The 23,364-nt window shown below is 51.1% G+C and overlaps 2 protein-coding genes across 10 annotated transcripts in view; one reads left to right on the top strand and one right to left on the bottom strand.

Annotated features, from left to right (window-relative positions):
• The first annotated feature begins 280 nt into the window (after positions 1–280).
• On the top strand, positions 281–9,374 carry PCARE (photoreceptor cilium actin regulator). Of its 2 annotated transcripts, none has more exons than XM_036903600.2 (2): positions 281–4,238; positions 8,512–9,374. In XM_036903600.2, the coding sequence occupies exons 1-2, from the start codon at positions 556–558 to the stop codon at positions 8,690–8,692; spliced, it is 3,864 nt and encodes a 1,287-aa protein (XP_036759495.2). In that variant the 5' UTR covers positions 281–555; the 3' UTR covers positions 8,693–9,374. The 2 variants fall into 2 exon arrangements, with proteins under 2 accessions (XP_036759495.2, XP_036759496.2); XM_036903601.2 differs by having other exon boundaries at positions 8,515–9,374.
• A 10,504-nt stretch (positions 9,375–19,878) lies between these two features.
• Positions 19,879–23,364, bottom strand: part of TOGARAM2 (TOG array regulator of axonemal microtubules 2) — a 66,122-nt gene continuing 62,636 nt past the window's right edge. For 5 of the 8 annotated variants that reach the window (XM_036903594.2, XM_057497305.1, XM_057497306.1 and 2 more), the window contains one exon: positions 19,879–20,349. In XM_036903594.2, coding sequence (XP_036759489.2) covers positions 20,093–20,349 — 257 coding nt within the window. In that variant the 3' untranslated portion in view covers positions 19,879–20,092. Of the gene's footprint in view, positions 20,350–21,933; positions 22,657–23,364 lie in introns of those variants that run through there. The other 3 variants (XM_057497308.1, XM_057497309.1, XM_057497307.1) reach the window with 3 other exon arrangements.

Genomic DNA, 23,364 nt, shown 5'->3' on the forward strand with positions numbered 1-23,364 from the left:
GTAATTGGTGAGCCCTTCCTTCTCTCCTACAAATGCGTCTCTTCCGGAGCCTTTTGCAATCATGGCTCATTTCTCTAGGTTTCATACGGCAGGCATCTGAACGGAATTAAAAGCATAAGCACGTGCAAAAATAATCCACTTCCAAAGATAGTAAATGCTGAGAAGTTCTATATTAGAACACACTGAGTGCTGACTGGCTAGGGCATGATTAACCTAATAGGCTTAAAGTTCCGCTTGCCATCCACATCTGTCAGGACACAAGCAAAGCGCAGGTCCGTAATCCATGAGACTAAGGTCCTTTAGATTGCCGTGCTGCTCACTAACAGCAGAGGGTTCAAAACTTAGGACAAGACGACAGGCGCCACTACCTCTACAGGGCAGGCCAAGGAAGTAAAGGAATTGGCTCCAAGTTTAGGACTTCACACCATGGACTTCAAAGGATTCTGGCCTGAAAATTGCCTGGATGGACAAGTAAGACTGCCTTTTGTTCCCTTTTCAAATATGATTCTTTGAAATTGTCAAGGATGTGGGTAGAGATGCCCCCAAGCTGAAATCATGGGGTGTGCACCTTCCCGCAGTGACATTGTTAACAGCATTGCTAAGAGTGGCATCCAATTTTTTAAAAAGCCCAAAGAAATTTTGCCAGGACATCAGGGTGTCAGTGAAAGATGTTCCATCCCTTTGCCGGTTCAAAGCTCCACCTGCTATGACTCTGGGGCGGCCTTATCCCAGGGACAGAGGCTGGCAGAGGGGCAGCCAGGTCCCAGGTGGACCAGAACTCCAGCTGAAGGTCTTTGTCAGCTCGCAGGAGATCCCGATGCAGGCGAAGGGAAAGATGTGCAAGGACTGATCCCAGAAACCCAAACCTCCCCTTCCCAGTGGAACAAATCACAGGGCCACATGGCTAAGGACATTCCATTCAAGACACGGAGTTCCCATAAGTCACAAGGGACAGCCTTTTCTGGGGAAGAAAGTAATACCCAAGAGACCTCCAAATGGGAAAAAAAGCCTGAAGGCCACAGGCCGGGATGCCAAGCTGTTTGTCTTGCCCAGGAGTCTGAAGGTAAAGTGGACTTCCCCGAGGCCCTGGTGAAGGCCCACCAGCATGCTTACACCTATCTGCACACCTGCCTCTCCAAATATGAAGCGATTCTGTGCATCATCCACCAGGCCACCCAGACCCAGGAGCACCTGCAGCCCATGGTCAGCTTCCTGCTGCTGTGCTTTGATGAGGTCAACCGGCTCTTGGGGGAGATCTCCAAGGATGGAGAAATGCTCCTCCAAGAAGTTAGAGAGGATCTGGCTTGGCCGTTGAGGAAAGCAGGGCCCCGGAAGCAGCCAGATCTCCTGCAGCAGCTTCTGCAGTACACAGTCAGCAAGCTGCAGGTGCTCTGCGGCACAGTGGCCTCCCTCACCGGTGGCTTCCTGGAGGGCTCCAGCAGGTACCACCTTGCCACCACAAGCCACCTGGGAAACAAGCTGAGCACAAAGAGGGCCTTGGATGACCGCCTCCTGAGGGCTCTGGGGCAGCTGGAGCACTTGGCAAGTGGCCACAATGACCCTGGGGTGCAGGGCCCACCCTTATCCTCTGAGGACAGTGGCATTGGTGGTGACAGTGAGTCTGTGCAGCTGGCAGACAAGCTGGGCAGGCAAGCCAGCTGGGACTTAGAGCTGGGTCCAAGAGAATGGAGGCCAGTGATTTCACCCACAGTGGAAGCCAGGCTGGCAGGACATACCTGGCAGCAAAGTCCTTTCTGGGTGGGTCCGGACAGCCCCCAGCACTGCCCACTCTCAAGGCCTCCTACAGCAAAGATTCAGCCATCAGCACAGAGGGGAGCCGGGAGTGCCCGCCCCTCCAGCACAGGCCCAGAAAATCCTGCTTGCAGGCCTTTGCAGATGGGCAAAAGCGCTCCGTGTGATTCCCTTGAGACTGGGATCTCCGTGGAAACGCAGCTCTCGAAAGGCTCCAGTGTAATGGACACTCCATCCCTCAGTGACGGCGAGGACAGCAGCACAGAGGAGGAGGAAGACGAAGTCAGCAGCACGAAGCTGTGCCCATGGCAGGAAAATGCTTCCCATGCAAGGCCTCAGTCTTCACCTGCTGGCCCCGAAAGCCCATTTCAGCCCCACCTCAGGAGGCTGAGGAGCTCCCAAGCCCAGGAAATGTTTCTGAAGATGAAGGAAGCAATCAGCAAAAGGATCAAGTTTGTCCCGGCACCCTCTGGGCATGAGGACTGGGCAGAGGAGGAGGAGAGGAAAATTGTGGCCCCACGAAGACCTAGAACAGTCAATGGCAGCAGGACGGTCCCCATGAGGCAGAGGAGGTCCCAGTCAGAGGTCTTTCTTAAAAGCCACATGGAGGATTCTACCCTCCGGGAGCTGCGAAGGGTCCAGACAGACCTCAGCCAGAGGCTGGAAGCATTCTATGCCCTGGGCGCACAACAGCAGGCTCTGCGGCCCAGAGCAGCAGCTCTGAGGCCCGGCAGCAAAGGCAGGGTTGCCCCCAGCAACACCATCAGCAAGCTGAAGGCATCCCTCACCAAGAACTTCAGCATTTTGCCAAGTCAGGACAAGAGCATTCTGCAGAAATGCAGTTCCTGCCCCAAGGGTGAACAGCCCTGGCAGGAGAAAGCTGAGGGGCTTCCAAATGCCATCCCATCAGGTGAGAAGGCCTGTGAGGCCCCTGGGGCCAAGGACTGGACTGTCAGTGGCTGTTCCACCAGAACATCAGTCAGGAAACTCATTGAAACTTTCAGCTCCAATGAGACTCTGAGGATGCTGGGAGATTCCAAGGACTCTGGGCCAAGCCCCCGCCTCAGGAAGTGGGGGGTCCCCAGCATGCCTCCCAGATTTCCCATTTACAGGGGACTGGCCCCCTTGTATCCAAAGCCTCAAATTTCTCCAGCAGTAGGCAGAGAATCTCTCAAGGTAGACCCAGGCTGGAGGCCCCTGGCTCCTATTTTTCTGCCTCTGCTTCCAGGAGGAGAGCCCAAGAGTGAGGCCCTCAGCTGTGAAACAGAGCAGGACCCGGAGCATCTCCCTCCACCACCTCTGGAAATCCTGATGGACAAATCATTCGTTTCTCTGGAGCCCCCAGAAAGCAGCAAGCCGGCACAGAGCTCCCTTGAAGGGACCCACGTGCCAGGGCTGGGAGGGGCTGGCCCTGCCCAGAGACTGTGGGCTTCCCCAAAGCCAAGAGCCTCCCTGAGCCCCACTGACCTGTTGCCCAGCAGGAGCACTGCCGCCTCCACCAGGCCCTGTGGCACAGGGCGCGGGAGCGGCAAGGACAGCTGCAATTCTGGAAAGCCGAACCACCCACCAGCAGCCCGCAGAAAGCCAGCAGTGGAGAGCACTGGGGCTCAGGGGCAGGCACGGGCAGGCAAGGCCACAGGCCTCCCCAGGCATCCCCAGCAGGCTATCTCCTGGCCCCACTCCAGCCACACATCTGGGCAGAGCAGGTCCTCAGAACCCAGCCTGGCCAGATCAACTCGAGGGCCACCTTCTCCAGAGGCCAAAAGGCAGAGCCAAGAGAGAAGCAGCCTGCTGGTCAGGAAGGCCTCTCCCACAAAGGCGCACTGGATGCTCAGGAAGCTCCCGAGCCTGCCCGCCACCCACAGCCCTGTCCAGTCAAGTGTCCCCTCCGTGCACAGCTCCCCCAGCCCACCAGTCAGCCCTCTGGCAAGCCCCAGGGTGCTAAGCCCCCCAACAATGAAGAAAGGAGCTTTCCTGACACCCCCACCCAGCCTTCCCCTGGTGAGCCCGCCCACTCATCATGAGGTCTTCAGCCCCCAGACCCAGAATACAGAAGCCAGTTCCCCATCCTCTGGCCCCACTCTATCCCTGACAGCATCCCCCACTCAGGGGTGCAAGGAAACAAGAGGTGCTGAAGATGGTCAGGCAGCCGTGGCCAAAGCATCTGAGAACACACGTTCTGTATTCTGCCCGGCCACCCCCTCTCTGTTTGAAGCTAAATGGCCATTCTCAACAGCCCACCCATTCAGTGCACCATCGCTGCCACCTGAAGCTGGAGGCCCTCATGGGACCCCCACAGGATGCTGGAGGAGCAGCTCAGGGCCACGACTGAGGGGGGACTCACGTCGGGGAATGGCTCTGTGTGCCCTCAACCCTCAGCCCTTTGTCAGAAGGACAGTGTCTGACCGCCGGCCCGGCTTCCGCCTTCCCCTGCCTGTCCCAGGCCTCACCAGCAGCACTCGTGAATCCCAGCGTGGCCAGAGCAGGTAAGGGAGACTCCTCAGACCGTGGCCCTGCTGTTCTGAGAACAGAGCTGATGGGCCTTTACGATCAGCTGGGTCAGCAGTTTTCTAACAGAACTCCAACAAACAGGCAGTTTGGAAAAAAGGTCTAGGAATGTCCAGCCTCCCCTGCCCCACAACCTTGAGCCACGGTACCATCCGCTGTCACTCATTTCAGCGTCCCAGGAAAGATTTTAACTGAAAAGAGGCACTGCTGTATTTAAAAAGTTTAAAACAATCATGTTAGTCCAACCACACACACCCCTTTATTTTACGGGTGGGGAAACTGAGAAGAAGTGACTTGCCTCCCTGTTTGGGTCACTGTCACCTGTCTGGAGGCAGCAGCCTGATTTCTCTCCCTTCTGGTTTACTGCAATAGAGCAACTTCTATGTGGGAGGGTCTCAAACTTTTATTTAAAATTTGTTGAGAACCCAAAAGAGCTTTTGTGTTTGTCGGTTGTAGCTATTGCTTTTTACCGTAATATAAACGAAAATTGAGAAATATTTAAAATACTTATTAATTTTAAGTGACCCTGTTATATGTTAACATAAATAATATATTCTTATGAAAAGTAAATATATTTTCCAGAACAAAAATATTTGGCAAACTATTTGCCAAAAGAGAAGAGTGGCACTGACGTATTTTTGCAAATCTCTTTAGTGTCTGACTTCACAGAAAGACAGCTGGATTCTCAGACCTGCTTCTGCAGTCAGTGTCATGTAGATTCAGTCTACATTCATGAAGGAATGAGTGGAAAAGGCAAATAATATCTTGGTATTATTATGAAAATAGTTTTGACCTCACAGATCTCCCCAAAAGTGTCTGGGGGACACCCAGGGAACACACCCTGAGAACGGCTGGTCCTGGAGGTATGAAACATAAATGTGTGGCTAGTATCCACCCGAGGACCTGCCTCCACTTCTCCGTTCTAGCCTCATCTCCGTTTCCCCTTTCAGAGGTGTGTAGAGTAAGAACAAGACTCTTCCTAAACACCAAGAACCAAAACCCAGGCAAAGAGCTGCCATTCCTGCCCTTGGCTGACTGGGTTCTGTGTGTGCATTTGACACGAGGGGTAGCTGGCTTGCATGTCATTGACCCAGCGATGCAGACAAGCCTGGGCATGTGGCTGCAATGGGCCATGAGTCACAGTCTAGCCATTGCCTGGACATTGAAAGAAAGACTCACAGGACCGAGTGGCTGTTTTACAGAACACACAGGGAAGTGCATCTTTTCCAGAATTGCAGCATGGGGAGAAAATGTAAATCTGAGGCCTATTAGAGAGTGCAATAAATCTTATCAGTGCGTCTTGATATCAGATCAGACAAAGCTCAACCAACACCAGTCCTTGCTATCTTTGCAGTGCCCACAACTCTGTAAATCAGCAGCTTATTTCTGCCAGAGTGATACGTATTACAGCCTTCACAGTATGTCAAGGCATAAATGGTAATTTTTTACAAAGCACTTGGCAGTCAATTTTAAATAAAGATATTATCTTGGGAAAGTTGTGCATTATTATAGTTATATAAATTTCCCCAGCCACTTGAAAGAAATGAAATATTGATTATTTTTGCAAGAATCTTAATGTAACATTGCTCTTTTCTTAAATCTAAAATGAGCTTCCCACAGCACAGTGCCTTTCATCTAAGAACCTCTGTGTTAATGCATTATTCCTCACACTAGCCACTTATTCAGTTATTAGATTTCTAAATCTGTGCCCTTCAGGAGAAGAGCTTGAGAGAATAGGAACAATAAAATGGCATTAATTAAAAATACTAACATTTTAAAACAGCAGGAGCAATAATAAAGTAACATAAAATTGTTCAAGAAGAAAATAATGCCCTTTCTTGGGCTTCTCCTTGAAATAGGTCAGCCTGCAAGGTTGTTTTATGTCCTGAATCTCAGTATTTGGAGAGATGGAGAGAAGTACTTGTAGTTTGAAAGAGAGAGGATTCATCAAGAGGAGGCTTCCCAATGTCGCATGGATGGTCACATAATGACGTGCATCCATTTCCCTGACTCCTGGTAAGACCACACCTCTAAGCCGTTCTGGAAGGTGAAACTGTGAGCACATGATGGCGGTGATGGGAAAATCTCACTGCCTAGCCCACCCCACCCTTCGCCCAACCCTGTAAAGTGGGCGTCCAGGAGCAGAAGCCCACCAGCTGAAAGCACCAAGTGTTTTCTGCTCTGTAGATGACAAGCATTTTTGTTCTGCTCTCCTCATACAGGAAACTCTACCAGGGAACTGAACGTGATTTCCCAGATCACGCAGCTAGCCAACAAGCCAGTGCCCATGAGCAAACTGCTCAGATGGGCAGTTTCCCTGAGCAGGGACTCGCAGGGATGTGACCACACCCACTGTATCCTGCAGCCGGGGAAAGCTTGCAGGATGAACTGTCCTGCATCTGGCACTGACCCCTTTCTGGTCGTCCCATGCTAGGAGCGAGCCCTGTTTATAGAATAAATGATGCTGCTTACATCCTCCTGATCTTGGGGCCCAGGGGATCAGGAGCAGTCCTTGGAGGCTTACCCAGGAAGCTCAGTTACTGAGCTTCAGTTGTTATTTATGTGTGGAATCCCCTGGCAGAGGTGCCATTCTCTAGGTCTCAGCATGCCAGGGCACTGTGAGCAGTCAGCAAGGATCCAGAATTTCTCTCCTCATGTGGTGCTTTTAGTCTTTGCCTGGGCTGGACTGCTCTCTGCAGCCCTGACCCCATTTCCTGAATTAGGCTCCCAAGTGACCAGGGGGGGTAACCTGCCTCCCCAGCAGTTCTGGGAACAGGTAGAACTGGCCAAGTCGTGACAGTGGGAAAAATCAGCTTCCTAGCCTGAGCCTCTTGCAGATGTGGAACCCGGTTAGGACATGGGGAGACAGTTCTAGAACCAAATCATCTGTCAGACCTCGGTGTCAGAGGCCACTGACATTGCACGCCACAGCCTATGCTCTGAGCATGCCTGTTCTGTCCCTGCCAGCCTCTCTAGTTGGGGAGCAGCAAAGGGTCATGCATGAAGTGCAGAAGCCTCCCCCGCTGCAAAAGGGGCACAGGGAGAAGTAGTGAAGGTGGGAGCTGTAGCCCACAATGACAGTGGGTCCTGCAGGAACCAATGAGAGGGCCAGAAGCACACACAGATGAGACTGACTCTAAGGAACACTGTGGGTTCCTCACTGCCTGCCAATCACATATGTATGACAGTCTCAGGGCTAACCCCCACATCCCCACATTCCTGCCACTTTGATTTTGTGAGGATCCAAATTCAACCTTGTCCTCCACTGGTTTGATATCCCAAGTAAGCCTAACCACACATGAGCGCACTGCGTAATAAAGCTCATGGAATAGTCGAGAACGTGCTGTCACAGGCAGAGAAGGGCCTTCTGCTCTGTGCATGTAGGGAGCTGGGCCCAGTTCTGCATGGCAGGATGGTCCCAAGGGTCCTTTGCAGTTGCGACTTCCTGTTCATGCTACAAAGCACCAGGGTGGCAGCAAACCACTTATTGAACACTTGCCATATGCTAGTTAGTATACTCAGTTTTTCATGCTTCACCCGGATTCGAACCCAACCAGCCAGGCTCCAGCCTCCACACAGGAGTTGTAAAGCCAGCCTGCCAGCACAAAGCCAGAAGGGCTTTCTGAGGTTGGCCCCCAAGCTTGCTCTGTGCTCATGACTATCCTCCCTTCTGCAGTCCCAGTGCACACTGGGGGTCCCTCTCCACTCAAAGCCCCTCTCTCTGCTTCACTTGGCAGCTGGGAGGCTCTGTTCCAGCCAAATGCCAGACCCAGGTGAAGCAATTTCCATTTTACTCCATTCAGGAAAGGGTGACAGCTGAGCAAAGGAGGGGTTGGGTTTTTTTTGCTGTTATTGTTGGTATTGTTTTAATTCAACTAGCTAAGGCCAGCCCTTTATTAAACAAGAAGTACTTTAAAAACAAAAACAGAATAAAGGCCCAGCTCCCAGAGCTTATGAGGGTGTTGCTTGGTCCAGAGCGGTGGGATCCTGGACATCAGGGGAAGAACAGGACTCAGCCTGTCAGCTGAAACGCTGGCAGCACAGCTCCTGCAGTGACTGCCCACAGAGGGCACACACGAGGATGGTGCCAGCGGGCCCGGCTGGTACAGAAAGGCGGGGGCCTGGCAGCAAAGGTCCACGGGGCCTGTGGGTGAGACAGGTGGGGAGGGACTGCGGGAGGCAGAATGGAGAATGGGAGGGGGCCCCAGGAACAGCGAGGACTGTTTGATCCACACCTGTCCTTTCTCCCAGCAGCAGCAGCGAGGAGAGTCTGAAGGACCCAGAGCCGCGGAGCAGCTCCTGGCGCTCAGAGCCAAAGGGCAGCAGCAGGGGCGCATCGCCCCCAGAGCTCTGCATTCTGGGCCACGGGCTGCAGCGGGAGGCCAGTGCCGGCCACCCCCAGGACCAGCCCCAGCAGAAAGAAGAGGCCTGACAGGCTGGCCAGTGGCGTCACACTGATGCCAGTCACCCCAGAGGCAAAGGGTGACAGCCAAGCGTCATGTGGCCCACAGATGGTGGGCCAGCCACACTGCTACTGAGGTGCCTGGGAAGGCCTGGAAGGTGCCCTGCCCAGGGGAGTCTGCTAAACTCTCAACAATCGCCATTTTCAGTCCCAGATCCTGGTTTGCTTTGGGGCTCAAAGGTAAACTCTAACTTTGGGCCTCTCAATGACACTCTTTAATCCTTCAAGTACTGGCCTTAATATAGGGATAAAATGTATTTATCCCATGCCTGATGGGGTAGGTATTTTACCTGGGTTAACTCCATGAAATCAATCATCACAACAGTGAAGAAAACAGCATTCTCCTGGTTTTGCAGATAAGAGAACTGAAGCTCTGCTCCCTGGATCCCCCTCCCTGCACACACACACGTGTCTTGCCTGAGATCGCACAGCAAGGAAGAGAGCAAAAATGTGAGCAGTTGTGCTTGGCACTAGAATCCATTGTTTTTCATCACATTTCATTACCCATGACTATTCCATCCCTCCATCTGCCTAAAAGCATGCATAGTTGTTCAAATGGTTGAAAAGCTTTGTTTTATTAAGGCTAAAGAGTGGCACAGCATTCAAGTCCCCATTACTAACTTTGTTTAGAAGCTGATTGCTCTGGAGATAAGACTGGGGAGAATTAAGACGCACAGCCCCACTGTCTTCTTCCCAAGCTCAGTTGCAGAGCCCTAAACACAAAGCTTCCAGCTGCCTAGCACAGCCGTACTGCCTCTCAGGCTAAGTATGTCTCAGAGGCGTGTCTCAAACGCTCTGCCCTACGCATCCTCATGCCTCTCAAACTGAGTGGGTATAACCAAGCCTCCCAAACAAGCAGACTATTCTCCGTGCCCAGCTGGGGCTTGAGCTCAGGAGGACATGTGGGTGTACACACACACACACACACACACACACACACACATGCCAGTCTCCCCTGAGGCTTCTCAGTCAACTTGATTCCTAGGTCATCTGCAGAACTTCTGATATTAGAAGTGAAGAATGGTCATTCATGCCACAACCCTGCTTCTGCCAATAAGCTGGATATTGGCTGCAAATCTTGGAATGTTTCCACTGGAAGCTGTGAAGTGCTTTCTGAGAAAATAATTTGCATTGATTGGGTGATTCAATGCCTGCTCAGTGAGTTGTTAAAAGATAAGACTTCTCACCCATGTGGTACAGCCAAGGGGCAGTCCTCCAGATCTGCTGTAAAGCTGCTTTTTAAGTTGGGAAAATTATAAACTTCAAGTCCTTTCATGTTGAAATAGATCATGATTCAAGAACATGTTAAACTGGGTCCTGAGGCCCGTGGCTGCCTCCCCCAGGGATGGCCACAACTCCAACTAAGAGAGGGTGTGCAGTTACTAAAGTAGGGACGACAGGGATATCTCTTCGAAGGCACCCAAGGAACAGTTGATTAAACTACCAGGAGGGGCCACCACCCACCCCTGCACTGGGAAATGTCTGCACACACCGAGCCCTATGCTCGCAGATGCTGTGCAGCCACACTAACCGGCCCAGCAGGGTTGAGCAGCAGCAGGGCTGTGCTGGGCCTGAGCCCCCTGGGGGCCATGGGCGGCCCCTGGGAGCTGCCTGGGCCACAGGCAATGGGAGGAAGGCCAGCTACCTATGCAGGGCGGGGCTGAGGTAGGCTTGTGAGAAGCCAGGGTTAGGGAACTTGCTTGCTGTGGAGCTGGGCGTCTCCCCTGCTGGTCAGGCCAGCAGTGGGTAAGGAAGGATGGGCCAGGATGACAGGGCCCTGAGGCGGGCATGTGGGAAGCAGGCAGTGTGCAGAGATGCAGCTCACAGGTAAGAAGCCCCAGGAAGGACTAGTCAGCAGGGGACTCACCTTGCACTAGGGTTAGGGGCAGGCTTTCTGGAGGTCTGAAGAAACAAAACAGAACTCCACGGCAGGGAGACTGGTCAGGGACACAGTTGATGAAATGGGACACCACATAGGGACCATAAAAAGCCTAGTTACTGGAACCACGCTAAGAAGTCGGAGCCAGCTCCACCCCGAGGAGGGGAGGCCGGCCGAGTTCAGCCCAGGGCCCCCTGAGGCCTCATCTGAGAGGTCTGGGGCTGGTTTGAGGGTTAGATGGGGACTGAATGCACTGGCCAGGGCAATGAAAGCTGGAGGTAGGCAGCTGCGAGCAGGTGGCGTATTATGTCACGGAGCAGGTCAGCATCTGATAGGATGCCCTGGAAAAGTATGGAATGGACCACTGCTGCCCTCCACGAGCGTGCCCGTCAGGAGGCTCTCTGAGATCAGTTGCCCCCTCCCCAAGCTAGGCCGATGAGCAGCGCCAGTCCCCACTCCTCCCATGCCACGGGCAGCAGCGGAGGGACACATGCCTGCCATCACCTGGAGCAGCTCCTCATCCCTCTGCATTTACTGAGAACCTACCGTGCCAGGACAGTGGTAGGCTCCAGCCATGTGCCCCCATTCACAGTGTAATGAGAGGCCCCAGGAGCCTCAGGACCAGGGAGCAGGAACAAGGAGCAGATGCAGCCATCCTGTTGCCAAGGACCCAAAATCCCGAGTCAGGTGCAAGGGGCCAGAAAACAATTAAGGTCAAAGGTGAAACAGTGACGAGCTGGCAAAGGAGCAGATGGGTCAAAGACGTTTCTCAGCTACCATCCCAATTACCAGACTTAGCCCAGATTACGTGTAAATTAGACTTTGCAAAAAGAAATTAAATCCACCACCACAGACCACCTGTGTGGTCCCAGCTCAGTGTCACCCCTCCCGGAGTCCAGACCTTTCCTCAAGCCCATGTCCCTAACTCTGCCTTGGACAGCACACCGCTGGCGGCCATGAGGGACAAGGCCCATTCCACAGCTTCCCAGATGGGTCACCCTTACCGCCCCTGCCCCCAGAACCTCGTGCTTGCTAGGCCCAATCCCTTCCTGGGCTCAAGGAGAAGAGAGGGCAGGTGTTTTTCTTTGTCTTTTTAAGTCAATGGACCCAGCCCGTTAAGGACCTCTGAGTCTGCATTTTTCTTCATGCAGTTAGAAACAGGAAGGAATGTTGGGTATAAAGACAAAAGGGCGTCCACCACAGATTCATTTGAGGGGTACATATTATACCCATATTCTTACTGGGCCAACTTCTTTCAGGGGGTGTATGACCACCCTCCACACCCCTGGAGACCCCCAGAACCACGAAGAGGGAGGTACTCAGCCAACTCTTTATCCGACACATTACGAACATAGCAAATAGTTATGCCATGAAACAAAAACACAATTTTCTGGTTCTACCAAAAGGATTCATGGAGAAAAAAAGCAAATATAATATTGTGGTGGAACAGTGATAGCTTTTTGCAAGTATAAATACAATCTCCAAGATGAAATTCAACTTCCCCCAGCAGCTTGGATCAGTGAGGTTGTTTACTGTTAGCACGTCTATTTCCTTCCTCACATTATACACCCAGTTCAGAGCCTGAAATAATCCACATTAACAGAAAATGCAGGGCAGACAAACCAAAGGGACTTTCCTTTCATTGTGAAGAGTTTTTTGTTTAACAAGACTTGCCTCGTAAAACCTACCATGTGAATGAAAGGGATTTTGAGAAAGATTTCCTTTTTCTAAACTAAACTAGTGTTTTGCATGTAGCAGAGGAGCTGACGCAGTGAATCACAAGTGTCAGCATGCCTGTCAGTTGATCATCTGGTTGTCTGCTCACAGGCTGCCAACACCGTCTCCATCTTCCAAAGGAGAGTCTTTCAGAGGTAATGCATTTTTAAGTAGCCCCACATCAAAGATTCTATTGAACCCCCGTAAAGTCAACGTGCTCGGATCCTGTATTAACAGCACATGTTATGCGGCACTGTGGTTTACTCCCTGTGCCTACCTGAAGTGGACATGAAGTTCCATTAATCTATCCAGACATTTTTATGAAATGTAATTAAAGATGCGTTGCACTCATACAGGAGCAAACAGTTAATTCGCTCAGTGCTCTAATTCAATTTCATGGAGGACCCTGGACACCATTGGCTTGGTTACACTCCTGGACTTCAGAAAGTAACTTCACAGGTTGTCTGTGGGCCCTGCATCAGGTGAATGTAGAACTCGACTAATCTAGCAGCCCGGGTCCTGAATGCTGCCATCGCAGGTACCAAGTACCCAGGAAGGATTGGATGTGAGGCACCAATCGTTTTTGGCTGGAATGGAGAGATGGCACTCCCCGGACTCAGGTAATACACCTGGACAAACCTGAGGGGCCCAAACTGGAGGAAGAAGAATGAAACAAGGAGGAGAAGGAGGAGGCAGAGGAGGATGTGAATGTGATGGTCACTCTGGGGAGCCAAAGTTTATCCCCCTCCTGTTGGGCGGAATTAGGACACTGGAGCCTGACTCTTCTATCACCCCACCACTCACCCTCTGCTCTGGCTTCTGGGGGACCATTTCTTCATCTGTGATGATGCCAACCTACTTTTCCTTCCATCTACAAGACATGGGCAAACCTGCCTGCCCATCTTTTTGAGCCATCTGGGAGAACTGAACTCATAATCCCTCCACCAATTCTGTTTTTAATGTGCATCTCTGCCGTCTCTGCACTTTCAGATTCTGATTAAGAAAGAACAGTCTTCCCCTCCTTCCAGAGCTGCACTGAGATCATTCGATAAGGTTAAAAACAGCTGTCAAATTCAGTTAGCATTGACTTCCTTTTTTGAAGAATTCTGTCTTTCAAAGTGAAAGACTAAAACATTTTGCTTGCAATCACAACTACGTATGTCAAATATGCCAAATGGAAAAAAAAACAAATTAAGCTTCAGAATCTCACATTTATTCCCATGTTGAGGCGTGGGTGATCTGTCAGTCAGATGGTAGAAATGACTTTAGTGCCTTCTGAACAGCAGGCTGTACTGGGACGAGGCTAGAGTTAATAATAATTATACCTTTTCTTTGCATGTAATACTCTACCTTTTCAAAATGCTATTATCTACACGATTTTATTAGATCTTTTTTTTAAAAAAAACCTTATGAGATGAACGAAGCATTTTTTCAATACCTTTTACAAATGAATAAAAGAAGGTTCAGAGCTGTCAAATGTCTTGCTCCAAAGACACATTGCCAGCCAGTGGCAGCACAGGGCACAGGTCCCCTAGCCCCTGGCCAGCCTTGGTTCCAGTAACTACTGCAAACAGTATTTAGATTATTGTGGTGGAGGGGGAATGAGGAAGGCCGAAGAAAAGATACCACAATCTAATTGGGAAGAAATTCTCAGTTTCCTCCAACATTTACAAGTAGGAAGTTATTTTTCATATCCAGCCCAAGGCCAGCTGTCATGTTAGCCAATCCTCTTAAACTAACTTGCATGAAAACTCAAAACAGAATTTCCAAAACAATTTTTAAAAATAATCCCCTCTACACCCGTCAACCACTCCCCATTGTTGCCAAGCACACACATTTAAAACTGCCCCTGACATTAAGAAAAATAGAAAAGTCTTATCCAGAAAATCTTTGTTCCTCATTTCCATGAACCCTCCAAGTGGGCTTCAAGGTGAAACCCCCCTGGCAGGAGCAGAAAACACTTGGGGCGACAGCACCTGCCCTTTATTGCCAGTGCCCCAGAGTGGTAAAAACGAGTGGATGAGACAAAAAGGAAATACAGACCCTAGGAAACAAATTGCCTTCATGAAAATTATTTATCTAGCTTTTTTTTTTTTCTCCTTTGCATGGGGGCAGGATTGGCTGTGTTTACAAAACCTGGTGACCTTTTAAAGCTATTGTTTAGTTAATGGCTTCTGACACCAGCCGCAGAGGTCCTGGATCACTTTCTGGATGTGAAATTCTCAAGGAGAACCCAGGGTGATGCTAATAACAGCCGTCAACCCACAGAGAGGTAATTATAAAGCTGTGATTAAAACAAAAGCAAACCTTCAAGTGTTCCAGCCTTCTCCACGGAAACACCAGGCAACGGGATACAGAGGAGCCACAACGCCCCCTGAATAAGCCCCACTAATGATAAGGGCCAAATGGAGCCTCTGAGGGTCCCTGACCGGTGAGAAACCCAGGGCTAATTATGCCCCGTTTGCCCGACCAAGGGTCTCCTGGAGCCTCGCTGGGAACAGGCAGCTGTTTCTCCAACTTGCCTGATCTCAGGAACACTCCAGCTGCTAGGTGATTTGGAGACACCCGGCCCCTCACTCCAGGAACAGATGTACAGCTGAGGCTAGGAACTCTGAATTTCTAACAAGCACTCCATCCCGGTCTCCTTCCCTCCTCCCCAAGTGATTGTTTTCAACAATGTTTCGGAAGCGAACTCCCAGGTGTGGGCTTGCCTGGGAACCTAACAACCACCGAGAGCAGCGGGCCTGTGGCAGTGGCCCTGGACCTTGAGAGCGTGTAAGAAGGACTGAGGGCTCTGATTTGGTAGGTTTGGAGTACGAGCCTGGGGTCTGTATTTACCGAGCACCATGGGTGCCGCTGTTGACCGCAGGCCACAGTCCACACTGGGCCTACACCCTCCCCGTGCCAGCAGCCTGCCGTCACGGTGTGCTTGGAACCTGTATTTTCCACTATAAAGCTTTTCTACTCCTCTGCCTGCCCTCAAGTCTCTGCCCAAACAAAAGTGATCATGGCTGACTCCCTTGCTGTTACAAGCTCTGAATAAATCTTTGCCTTTTTCATCTGAGTGGAGTTCCTTTATTTCCACAAATCCCTTCCCCACCACAGGCTACAGATAGCCAAGTGGTCACCACATGCCCCGATGATCAGAGCGGGCCAAGCAGGCCCCCTCTGCCCAGAACTTTTTAAAGGCAAAACTCTGGGGTCAGACTAAGTCCAGGACCACGAGATTTCAACTGGTCCCCTCAAAGGGCTTGGACTGCCCCAAGAGGAGGTAAGTATCTCGGAGCCGTCGAGTACCCTGGAGCGGAAGCTCGGGGGCTGTGGAGCCAAACAGGCCTGAGCATGAATCCAAGCCTCAGCACTTCCTAGCTGTGTCTCAGGGCCAGGTTGCCACAAGGGAGCCCCTGCCAGGTCAGCAGCTACAGCCTCACCAGGGGGCTTGTTGGAAATGCAGAATCTCAGCCCCACCCAGACCTGCCAAATCAGAATCCACACTTCAACAGGAGTCCCAGTGATTCCCATGCACTGGCTGCCACAGCTTATCAAGCATCTCTGGGGCCCATTTTGTGGGGGAAATGGGGGAAATAATATCTTCCTTATGAGATGTGGAGCAGAATGTCAGACCGGAACACGGCAGACACTCGGTGAGAGGCCGGCGCCTCCCCGCTTCGCTTTGAGGGCTGCCTCTCCTCCCATCCCACAAGGAGGTGAGTGATCCTCTTTGCCTTCACCATTTCTCCCGTCCTTTTCCTAATGGCAGGACTGAGTTATATAATGAAAGGAAACTGCTTTCAACAAGAAAATGCTGTGACCCTCCGAATCACTCGGCCCCCAGCAGAGCTGGGAGGAGGGGGGCAGTCCTGCAGGGAGAAGGGCTTCCAGAATTCTTCTTCTTCAGCTGGCGGGGAAATGCCAAGGCAGCTGGGAAGCGGGTGTCAAGCAAGGAGAAGGGAAAGGCAACTGGAGAGATGACAGGCCCCCAAACCGTGAGAAGGGCCCTAACTTCCCAGTAGAGGGGCAGAACGTGCTCTGTCCTCTGAAACAAGCCCAGTGCAGGCTAACAGTGGGTCTCATTCCACAAAGCCCCGAGGTACAGCCTCTTCCTCCAACTCCAAGGGCCGCAGAGCACAAGACCCTGCTCCTAGCTGCCCCTAAAGCAGTGACCCCTAAAACCTAATGGCCGGTATTTATCAGATGCTGCCTGGCTCATGGCATTGTGCTAAGGACTTCACGAGAATTATCTCATCAGCTGTCACAATAGCCCAGTTAAGGTGGGTGCTGTTGTCATCCTCCCCCCTCCCACCTACCACAAACACATACACATGCACACACATTGAATAAAGAAAGATCAGAGAGGTTGACAAGGGTCCGAGGCCACATACCAGTAAGCAAGAGTGCCTGGACTTGATTCCAGCTCCTCTGACTCCAGGGCCTGGCCTCAGTCTCTGTTCCTAACCCAGGACACCCCAGGACTGCCAGGTAAGAAGAGCCGGCAGGCCAGAAGCCTACAGGGCCAAAAACACTGACATTTTTCTACAGCTTTGATTTTATGGTGGTTTCAGAATTTGGCCACCCATTAGAATCACTTGAAGAGAAAAGAAAAAAAGAGAATGAGAGAGAGAGAAGAAAAGATAGAAATATGTTATGTGTGTGTAAGTAAATAATGGAATACTACACAGCCATGAGAAAGAAGGAAATCCTGCCATTTGCAAAACCTTGGATAAACCTTGAAGGCACTATCCTAAGTAAAGTAAGTCAGACAGAAAAGACAAATATTGTATGATTTCACATTTATGTGAAATCTAAAAATGCCAGTCAGAGAAACAGACAGTAGACTTAGTGGTTACTGGGAGCTGGTGGCTGGGGGAAATGGGGAGATATTTGGCAAAGTGTACAAACTTCTATTTATAAGACTAACAAATTCTGAGGATCTAATGTACAGCACAGTGATGATAGCTAATAATTCTGTATTATATACTTGAATGTTGTTAAGAGAGTACATCTTAAATGTTCTCAACACAAAACAGAAATGGTGATCATGTGATGGAGCAGGGGTGTCAGCTAGCGCTATGGTGGCGAACATCAACACACTGTACACCTTCAACTTACACCAACAATGTTACATGTCTATTATATCTCAGTAAACTTGGATAAAAAAGGAAAAGAAAATAGAGCTGCCTGGGCCCCACCCCATACAATTCAATCAAAATCCCAGATATAATTTCTTTTTTTATCTCACTGGATGATTCTGAATGACAGTGAGAGTGGAAAATCATTTCTCCAGAAGGTAAGAGATAAATCAGGGACCAGAAACAAGACAAGAAACGGGCCTGCAGACATATTTTCTTAAAATCTCTCAAACTCCTAAGCAAGGAATTCCTAAGCAGTTACATGTTCTCAGATAAGTATTTGGTCCTCAATTCTCACCCTGGAGAGAAAGAGAGAGAACGCATGTAAGAATGTTCTTGCATAGGTAGAGGCTGTAGTCCCACCAGCAAGAGCATCCCGAGTAAGTACAGGTCCTGGCCACACACACACACGTGGCTAAGCAGAGAATGGGGTGGGCTTCCCTCAAACCCACCCTGGCTCTCAGGACCATCTTCACTTCGTTTCCCATGACTGGCCTTCCAATAGGCCTCATTCTTGCAGGCGCCCCCAACAGGCCCGGGCCCAGATCACTAACATGCTGTCTCCCCTGTGTTTTAAAAGTAATGATGTGGGAAACCTTTTAAGACTGAGATTCCCCAGGGTGCGCCTGAACCACCCAGCCCTTCCCCAGCAGGGCTGTGCCAGGACCTCGCCTGCAGAGCCCAGATAAGCAGAGACCAGATTAAAGCCTGAAACAGTGAAGGGAAACAGCCATGCAGCACTTTATTCTTTGCTTTTCAGCTTTCTTAGTTGTCTTTAACACCAGCACGCAGGAGGAAAGGTACAGAGCAGAGGGTGTGGGGGACTTCCAGTTTGCAGATGCATTTGGAAGACAGGATCTGAATGCAGAAGACAGGACGATGCCTTTGACCTTAATTTCTGCCTTTAAAATCCTTGCCAGACTACATCCCTGGCACCTACAGTTCTAAAAAATCCAGAAATATTCTGATGGGTTCTAGGATCTTGACAAGCAGAAAATGTCAGTTTCCTTACCAAGTTCAAAACTTCTGCTCAGACTCCAAGCAACACAATTAACTGAAACTATAAAACTTTACAAATGTTTCAAATGAGCCTCTAGGACATCTTTGACAGCTCCCTGCCCAGCAGGCCTTTAACCAGATTCAGACTTTGCCCAGGAAGGCCCTGCCAGGGTCAAAGGTGAGAAGCAGCTCATGCTGGGGCTGGAATTACCCAAAGTCACACTTAAGCCGCCTATTAAAAGCTCCTGTCATAGAACGACTGTGCCACGCCCAACCTCCCTCCCCACCCTCGGCCAGGCCACTGGGCGGGCCGGCCTGGCAACACCTGGCAATGCTGATGAGATGAAAGAGTGGCTTCCTTGGCCAGGGGCACCCATGAGGCTTGGAAATATGCAAGTGAGTTGATATGGGGCCTCCCAGCCTTCCCTGGGCCATACTCCCCACGAGAGGCTCAGAACAGCAGTGTGGAACCAGTGTCATACCTGGGGATGGGTGACAGTGGAGAGGGTTGGTGGAGGGTTGGGGGGACCAGAAAACTTGCTGCCATGAGCTGGGCCCTTAGGGCCTCCGCCATCTGGATCTGCCTGAGTGCTGCTGTGGGTCTGGCTCCTCGGCTGGGATGGGGAGGTTGTCCCTTCAGCCTTCGCCTTACCCATGTGTCTGAGTAATGACCTGAGCTCTCATTCACACAGTTGTCCATGTGCCACTGCCAGATGCAAAACAGAGCCACTCCTGTGTCCAGAACCCAAGGCCCAGACACCCCCCTCTCACTGCCAGGACCCCACTCCTCTGGCTGCTCCACCAGTGGGTAACACCCTGTCTCAGCTTCCTCACGGCCTGGCCCATCCTGCACCCAACCCCACTCTCCAGCTCCGTGACCAGCCGACTAGCAGAGCCGGCGCAATCGCACAGCTTCCCCAGGGCATCGCATACTGTGTAGGGTTTCATTTGTGGCATTTCAAGTGTGAAACATTGTCTATTCTTTTTCAGAACTATCTAGAACTCCAACCTCCACAAAAAGCTTTTAGTAACACAAATGTTAAACTCTCCTTTTGATAAGATGGACAGATCCCATGAGAAGGGTCCTATAGGACCAACAGACACTGCACAAAAGATTTCGCAAGGCAGAAGCACAATGCCCCGAGATGTCTGTTACACTGACCTCAAATCCAGCTTATAACAAATAGGATTTGAAGCCCAACTCAGGGTCTGTGGTTCAGGAGTACTTGTCCAGCTGCTCACAGGTAGGGAGGGGGCTGTGCCCCAAATGATCTGCACCATGCAGAGCTGGGCTACCCTTCTCCTCCCCGATTCTTTGTCTCAGTATCATTGGCAGCCAGTTTTGCTGTTGTCATGTTTTGCATTCTTAGTTGCAAACCTAGTTACTGGAAAATTCTCTCAAGTTGAAAAAGTACAAGATAATAAAACCTTAGAAAAATAAGTAAATCTTTTATTTCTACTTCAAAATATACTTTGTACATCTGGAACTCTAAGGGAAAGTATACCAGGAGATTATTCCATCATAAAAATAAGATTAAAAAATGATTGCCCATTTCAGATCTGTCTTTCATCCTGCTGAAAGGGGCATGAGCTGCCGATTGTCTTGCTGCCTGGTACCATCCCTCTGCTGGGGACCTCGGGACTGCCTCACAGGGATTCCGTGTCTAAGAGTTGCTGCAGCGTTTTGAGGACTTGCTTTGGCTGGCCAGCGGCCAAGTCCTGCAGCCTGGAGCCCATCTGCTCCTGGAGGCTTCTGGACAGCCGGCGCACCACTGGGCGGACGTTCCCACCATGCCCGGGCAGAATGCCACTGCCGATCATGTTGTTCAGGAAGTACCAGAGGACCGGAAGGACGTGGCGCTCCACCACCTGGGGCTTTCGGGGGTAAACCGAGGCTACCAGCACTGTGTGGCAGAGAAGAGGGAGTTACTTGAGTCAGGCACTCCCTCCCTCTCCTGCTGCCTCTTTTGGGACACCAACTCTGTCCTCCAAAACACAGGCAGTCCAGCAGGGCCAACAAATCCATTAAACACACTACGTAGGGGTCACAACACATTTAGGGGCCCATGGACAAGTTTTAATTTCTTTTAAAATCTAAAGAAAAACAGTGAAGATATCCAGCCTGATTTATATCAACCAGTCATAAAATATAATGTTTAACAGTTTTTTATGGAGGAAGCAGTGTGCAAAGGCTAAAGTCCTATGACAGTCATAAGTGTGCAAAGGCTAAAGTGCAAAGGCTCAGGTCCTATGACAATCATAATCGGTCCCTGCAGCCCAGGGAGAGGAGAGGCAGACACACCAGGATTGCAATCCTGCCTCTGCTATTCACTAGCTGCGTGAGCTTAAGAAAGCCACGCAAGTTTTCTGAGCCTGTTCTCTAATCCGTACAGTAAGGATACTAATCCTGAACCAAACTCTTGAGATTGTTCACGATTAGACTGTAAACGTATGTCAAGTGTCTTTGTTGATAGCATGTGACAAACTGCAGCTAGGATGAGTATTGCTTTAATCCATGTTGCCACTTACACAAGTTCACACAAACACAGAATGCTTGTAGCACGGACAAAAGTCAAGACTCTCTCAAGCAGAGCATTGCGGAAAATAAAATAGCCAGCGGGAAGTAAGACCAGCATGGCCTCCCCGGTGTCTGGACGCGGAACCTCACAGTAAGACCAGCAGTGACCCAAGAGGGATGAACACTCCTTGTAAACTCTGCAGAGAGCCTTCATTCCAGTCATGAACCCCCAAATCTGATTACCCCAGGTCCTCTTCTTCTTTAAACTCCTGAAAACCCAGAAGCAGACTACACCTGCCAGCAAGCTCTCCATCGCAGAGTAAATGCCAGGGCTGCCCCAGATGTCAGAGGCACATCAAGGGCTAGCCTAGGCTGCTGCAGGGGGCTGCCCCAGCCTGCGGCCGTGGCCCATTCCCCTAAGTGCATGCTCCAGCTAACAATGCTTGCTTTACAGTCAGCACGCTCTGCCCCTCACCCTGCCAAAGGGTAAGTGCTGTGAAGGCAAATGATGCTGAGAGAAGCACTTTATTTACTTATGTGCCAAAGAAACTGGAAGGTCCTTGGGCCAACACACCCAGGAAATGAATGCTGCCTGAGTCCTGAGTCTGGGGCTCAGAGCTGTGCAGCATGGCCCCAGCTCACCCTCACAGAACCCCAAGAGGCAGGATACTCATCGCTCACAGAGGAGGAAGCCAACACTCAGGGGTCGAGGGGCTTGCCCCAGACCACACAGCTAACCAGGGCAGGGCACAGAGGCCAAACCTGCTTCAATTGCCACCCCTGGTTGCCCCAATCCCCTGGGGTCTCCGCATTTCAGAGGCTGATCTGGAGTTTGGTTTTATTTTTAGTGAAAGCCCCAATTTGCCTTCCTTCATGAGCTTCACATCACCCAATCCCCTGGCAGAGCCCCGCAGAGCCCTGGGGTTGCAGATCCAGACGGGAACCCAGGGACCAGAGACAGCCTGTCCCCTCACAATGCCATATCCCATGGAACGTGTACATTGACCTTCAGGCCATACCCTCAGGGTGCCTGCACCCCACACTGTGGGGCCTTCTAGGGGGCTCCCCAGTGTCACAGAGCCCTCAGAGGTAAAGGTGGCCCTCACTCCTGATGGAGCAGGACTGCACCGTAAGCCACCCAGCCACGCTGGCATTGAGCAGCGACATAAAGCAGAGCCAAGAGGTGGGAGCCGTTAGCTGTGTCGCAAACAAGCTGTGAAGGGAGAACGCAGGGAACAGGAAAGCAGCTGGTCAGGGCCAGGGTGGGGGTGGCAGGGAGGGCAGTCAGAGGAAACCAAAAGAAAACCAATAATCCTGATTAGCAGGTATACTGTAACCAAAAGTGTCCTAAATCTCCACTGAAGCTCACCTGCAGATGGTGAGGATTATCTCAGGATAATAATACCAGGCCCTGGCAGGGCTCCCTGCCCCCACCAGGAGCAGGAGCTCACCTGTCCCAAGCAAGGAGTGAGGGCCCACCTGCCCCCAACAGCCACACCTTACCTGCTCTTCCTCCCTGACATGCCGCCCTTCTCACTGAACTCTCCCCCTCCCAGCAGTGAGGCATTTACACTCTCGCCCCAAGAAGCTCACTTTGGTCACTTCCAGATACCCCGGTGCAGCAGGGCAGGGCGGGGGTCACCTGGCTGACAGGTGTGGGCCTCCCCAGCTGGCAGAGGCGGCCGTGACTCTTCTGGGAGTCATCATGAGGAAGAAAACCCCATTAAGTTTGAGCTTAAAAGGAAGCTAAAGTAACTAGCAGAAGCTTTGTTCCTGTTAAGCCACTAGTATTAGTCTGCTGTGTGTCAACTGGAGTTTCCTTCTCTGTTCCTGGCTGACAAGGAATTAACGAAAGCTAGGTAGAAGCTCTTTGCTTTTGAGGTCTCTTGGAAATAGAGGGAAAATATTTACAGTAAATAGATAATCTAAAGTGAGGTTCCTGCCAGCCTCTGGGGCCCATAAATTACTTACACAAAGACAGGTAAGGCTTTTACCCAGAGAATGCTGATTTTGAGCAACAGAAAAGGATTCCGGGTCTGGTACTCAGAGTGGCCTCAGTTACGTGGCCACGCTCCTACCCCATGGTGTTATGGCTGCACTTAGCCCCTGCTGCTGCCTTACTTGCCCTGCCTGCTTGGAAAGGCCTGGCACCTGAATGGGAGGTAAGGGGTCACTCCAGAGACGTTGGGAGGACTGAAGCAGGGCACGCAGGCAAGGCCAGGAGCAAGAGATGGGGCGGGAGGAGCTGGCATGGTACCTTCAGTCAGGGAGCCCTGAGGGACCGGGGCCTCAAGGCCACAGGACTGAGGCTGGCACAGAGGAGGACGTGCTCTCGAGAGGCACACCAAACTCAGGTGGGAGGGCTGGGGAGAAGGTCGGCAGCGGAGGTGACGTGGGCACA

Source organism: Manis pentadactyla, chromosome 2 (genome assembly GCF_030020395.1).
Source record: "Manis pentadactyla isolate mManPen7 chromosome 2, mManPen7.hap1, whole genome shotgun sequence".
NCBI classification, from domain to species: domain Eukaryota; kingdom Metazoa; phylum Chordata; class Mammalia; order Pholidota; family Manidae; genus Manis; species Manis pentadactyla.

Bases quoted from the DNA above. Each gene is read 5' to 3' on its own strand.
- PCARE (XM_036903600.2), top strand. From the start codon at position 556: ATGGGGTGTGCACCTTCCCGCAGTGACATTGTTAACAGCATTGCTAAG. The intron at 4,239-8,511 runs GTAAGGGAGACT...CCTTTCTCCCAG, and splicing joins TCCCAGCGTGGCCAGAGCAG to CAGCAGCAGCGAGGAGAGTC.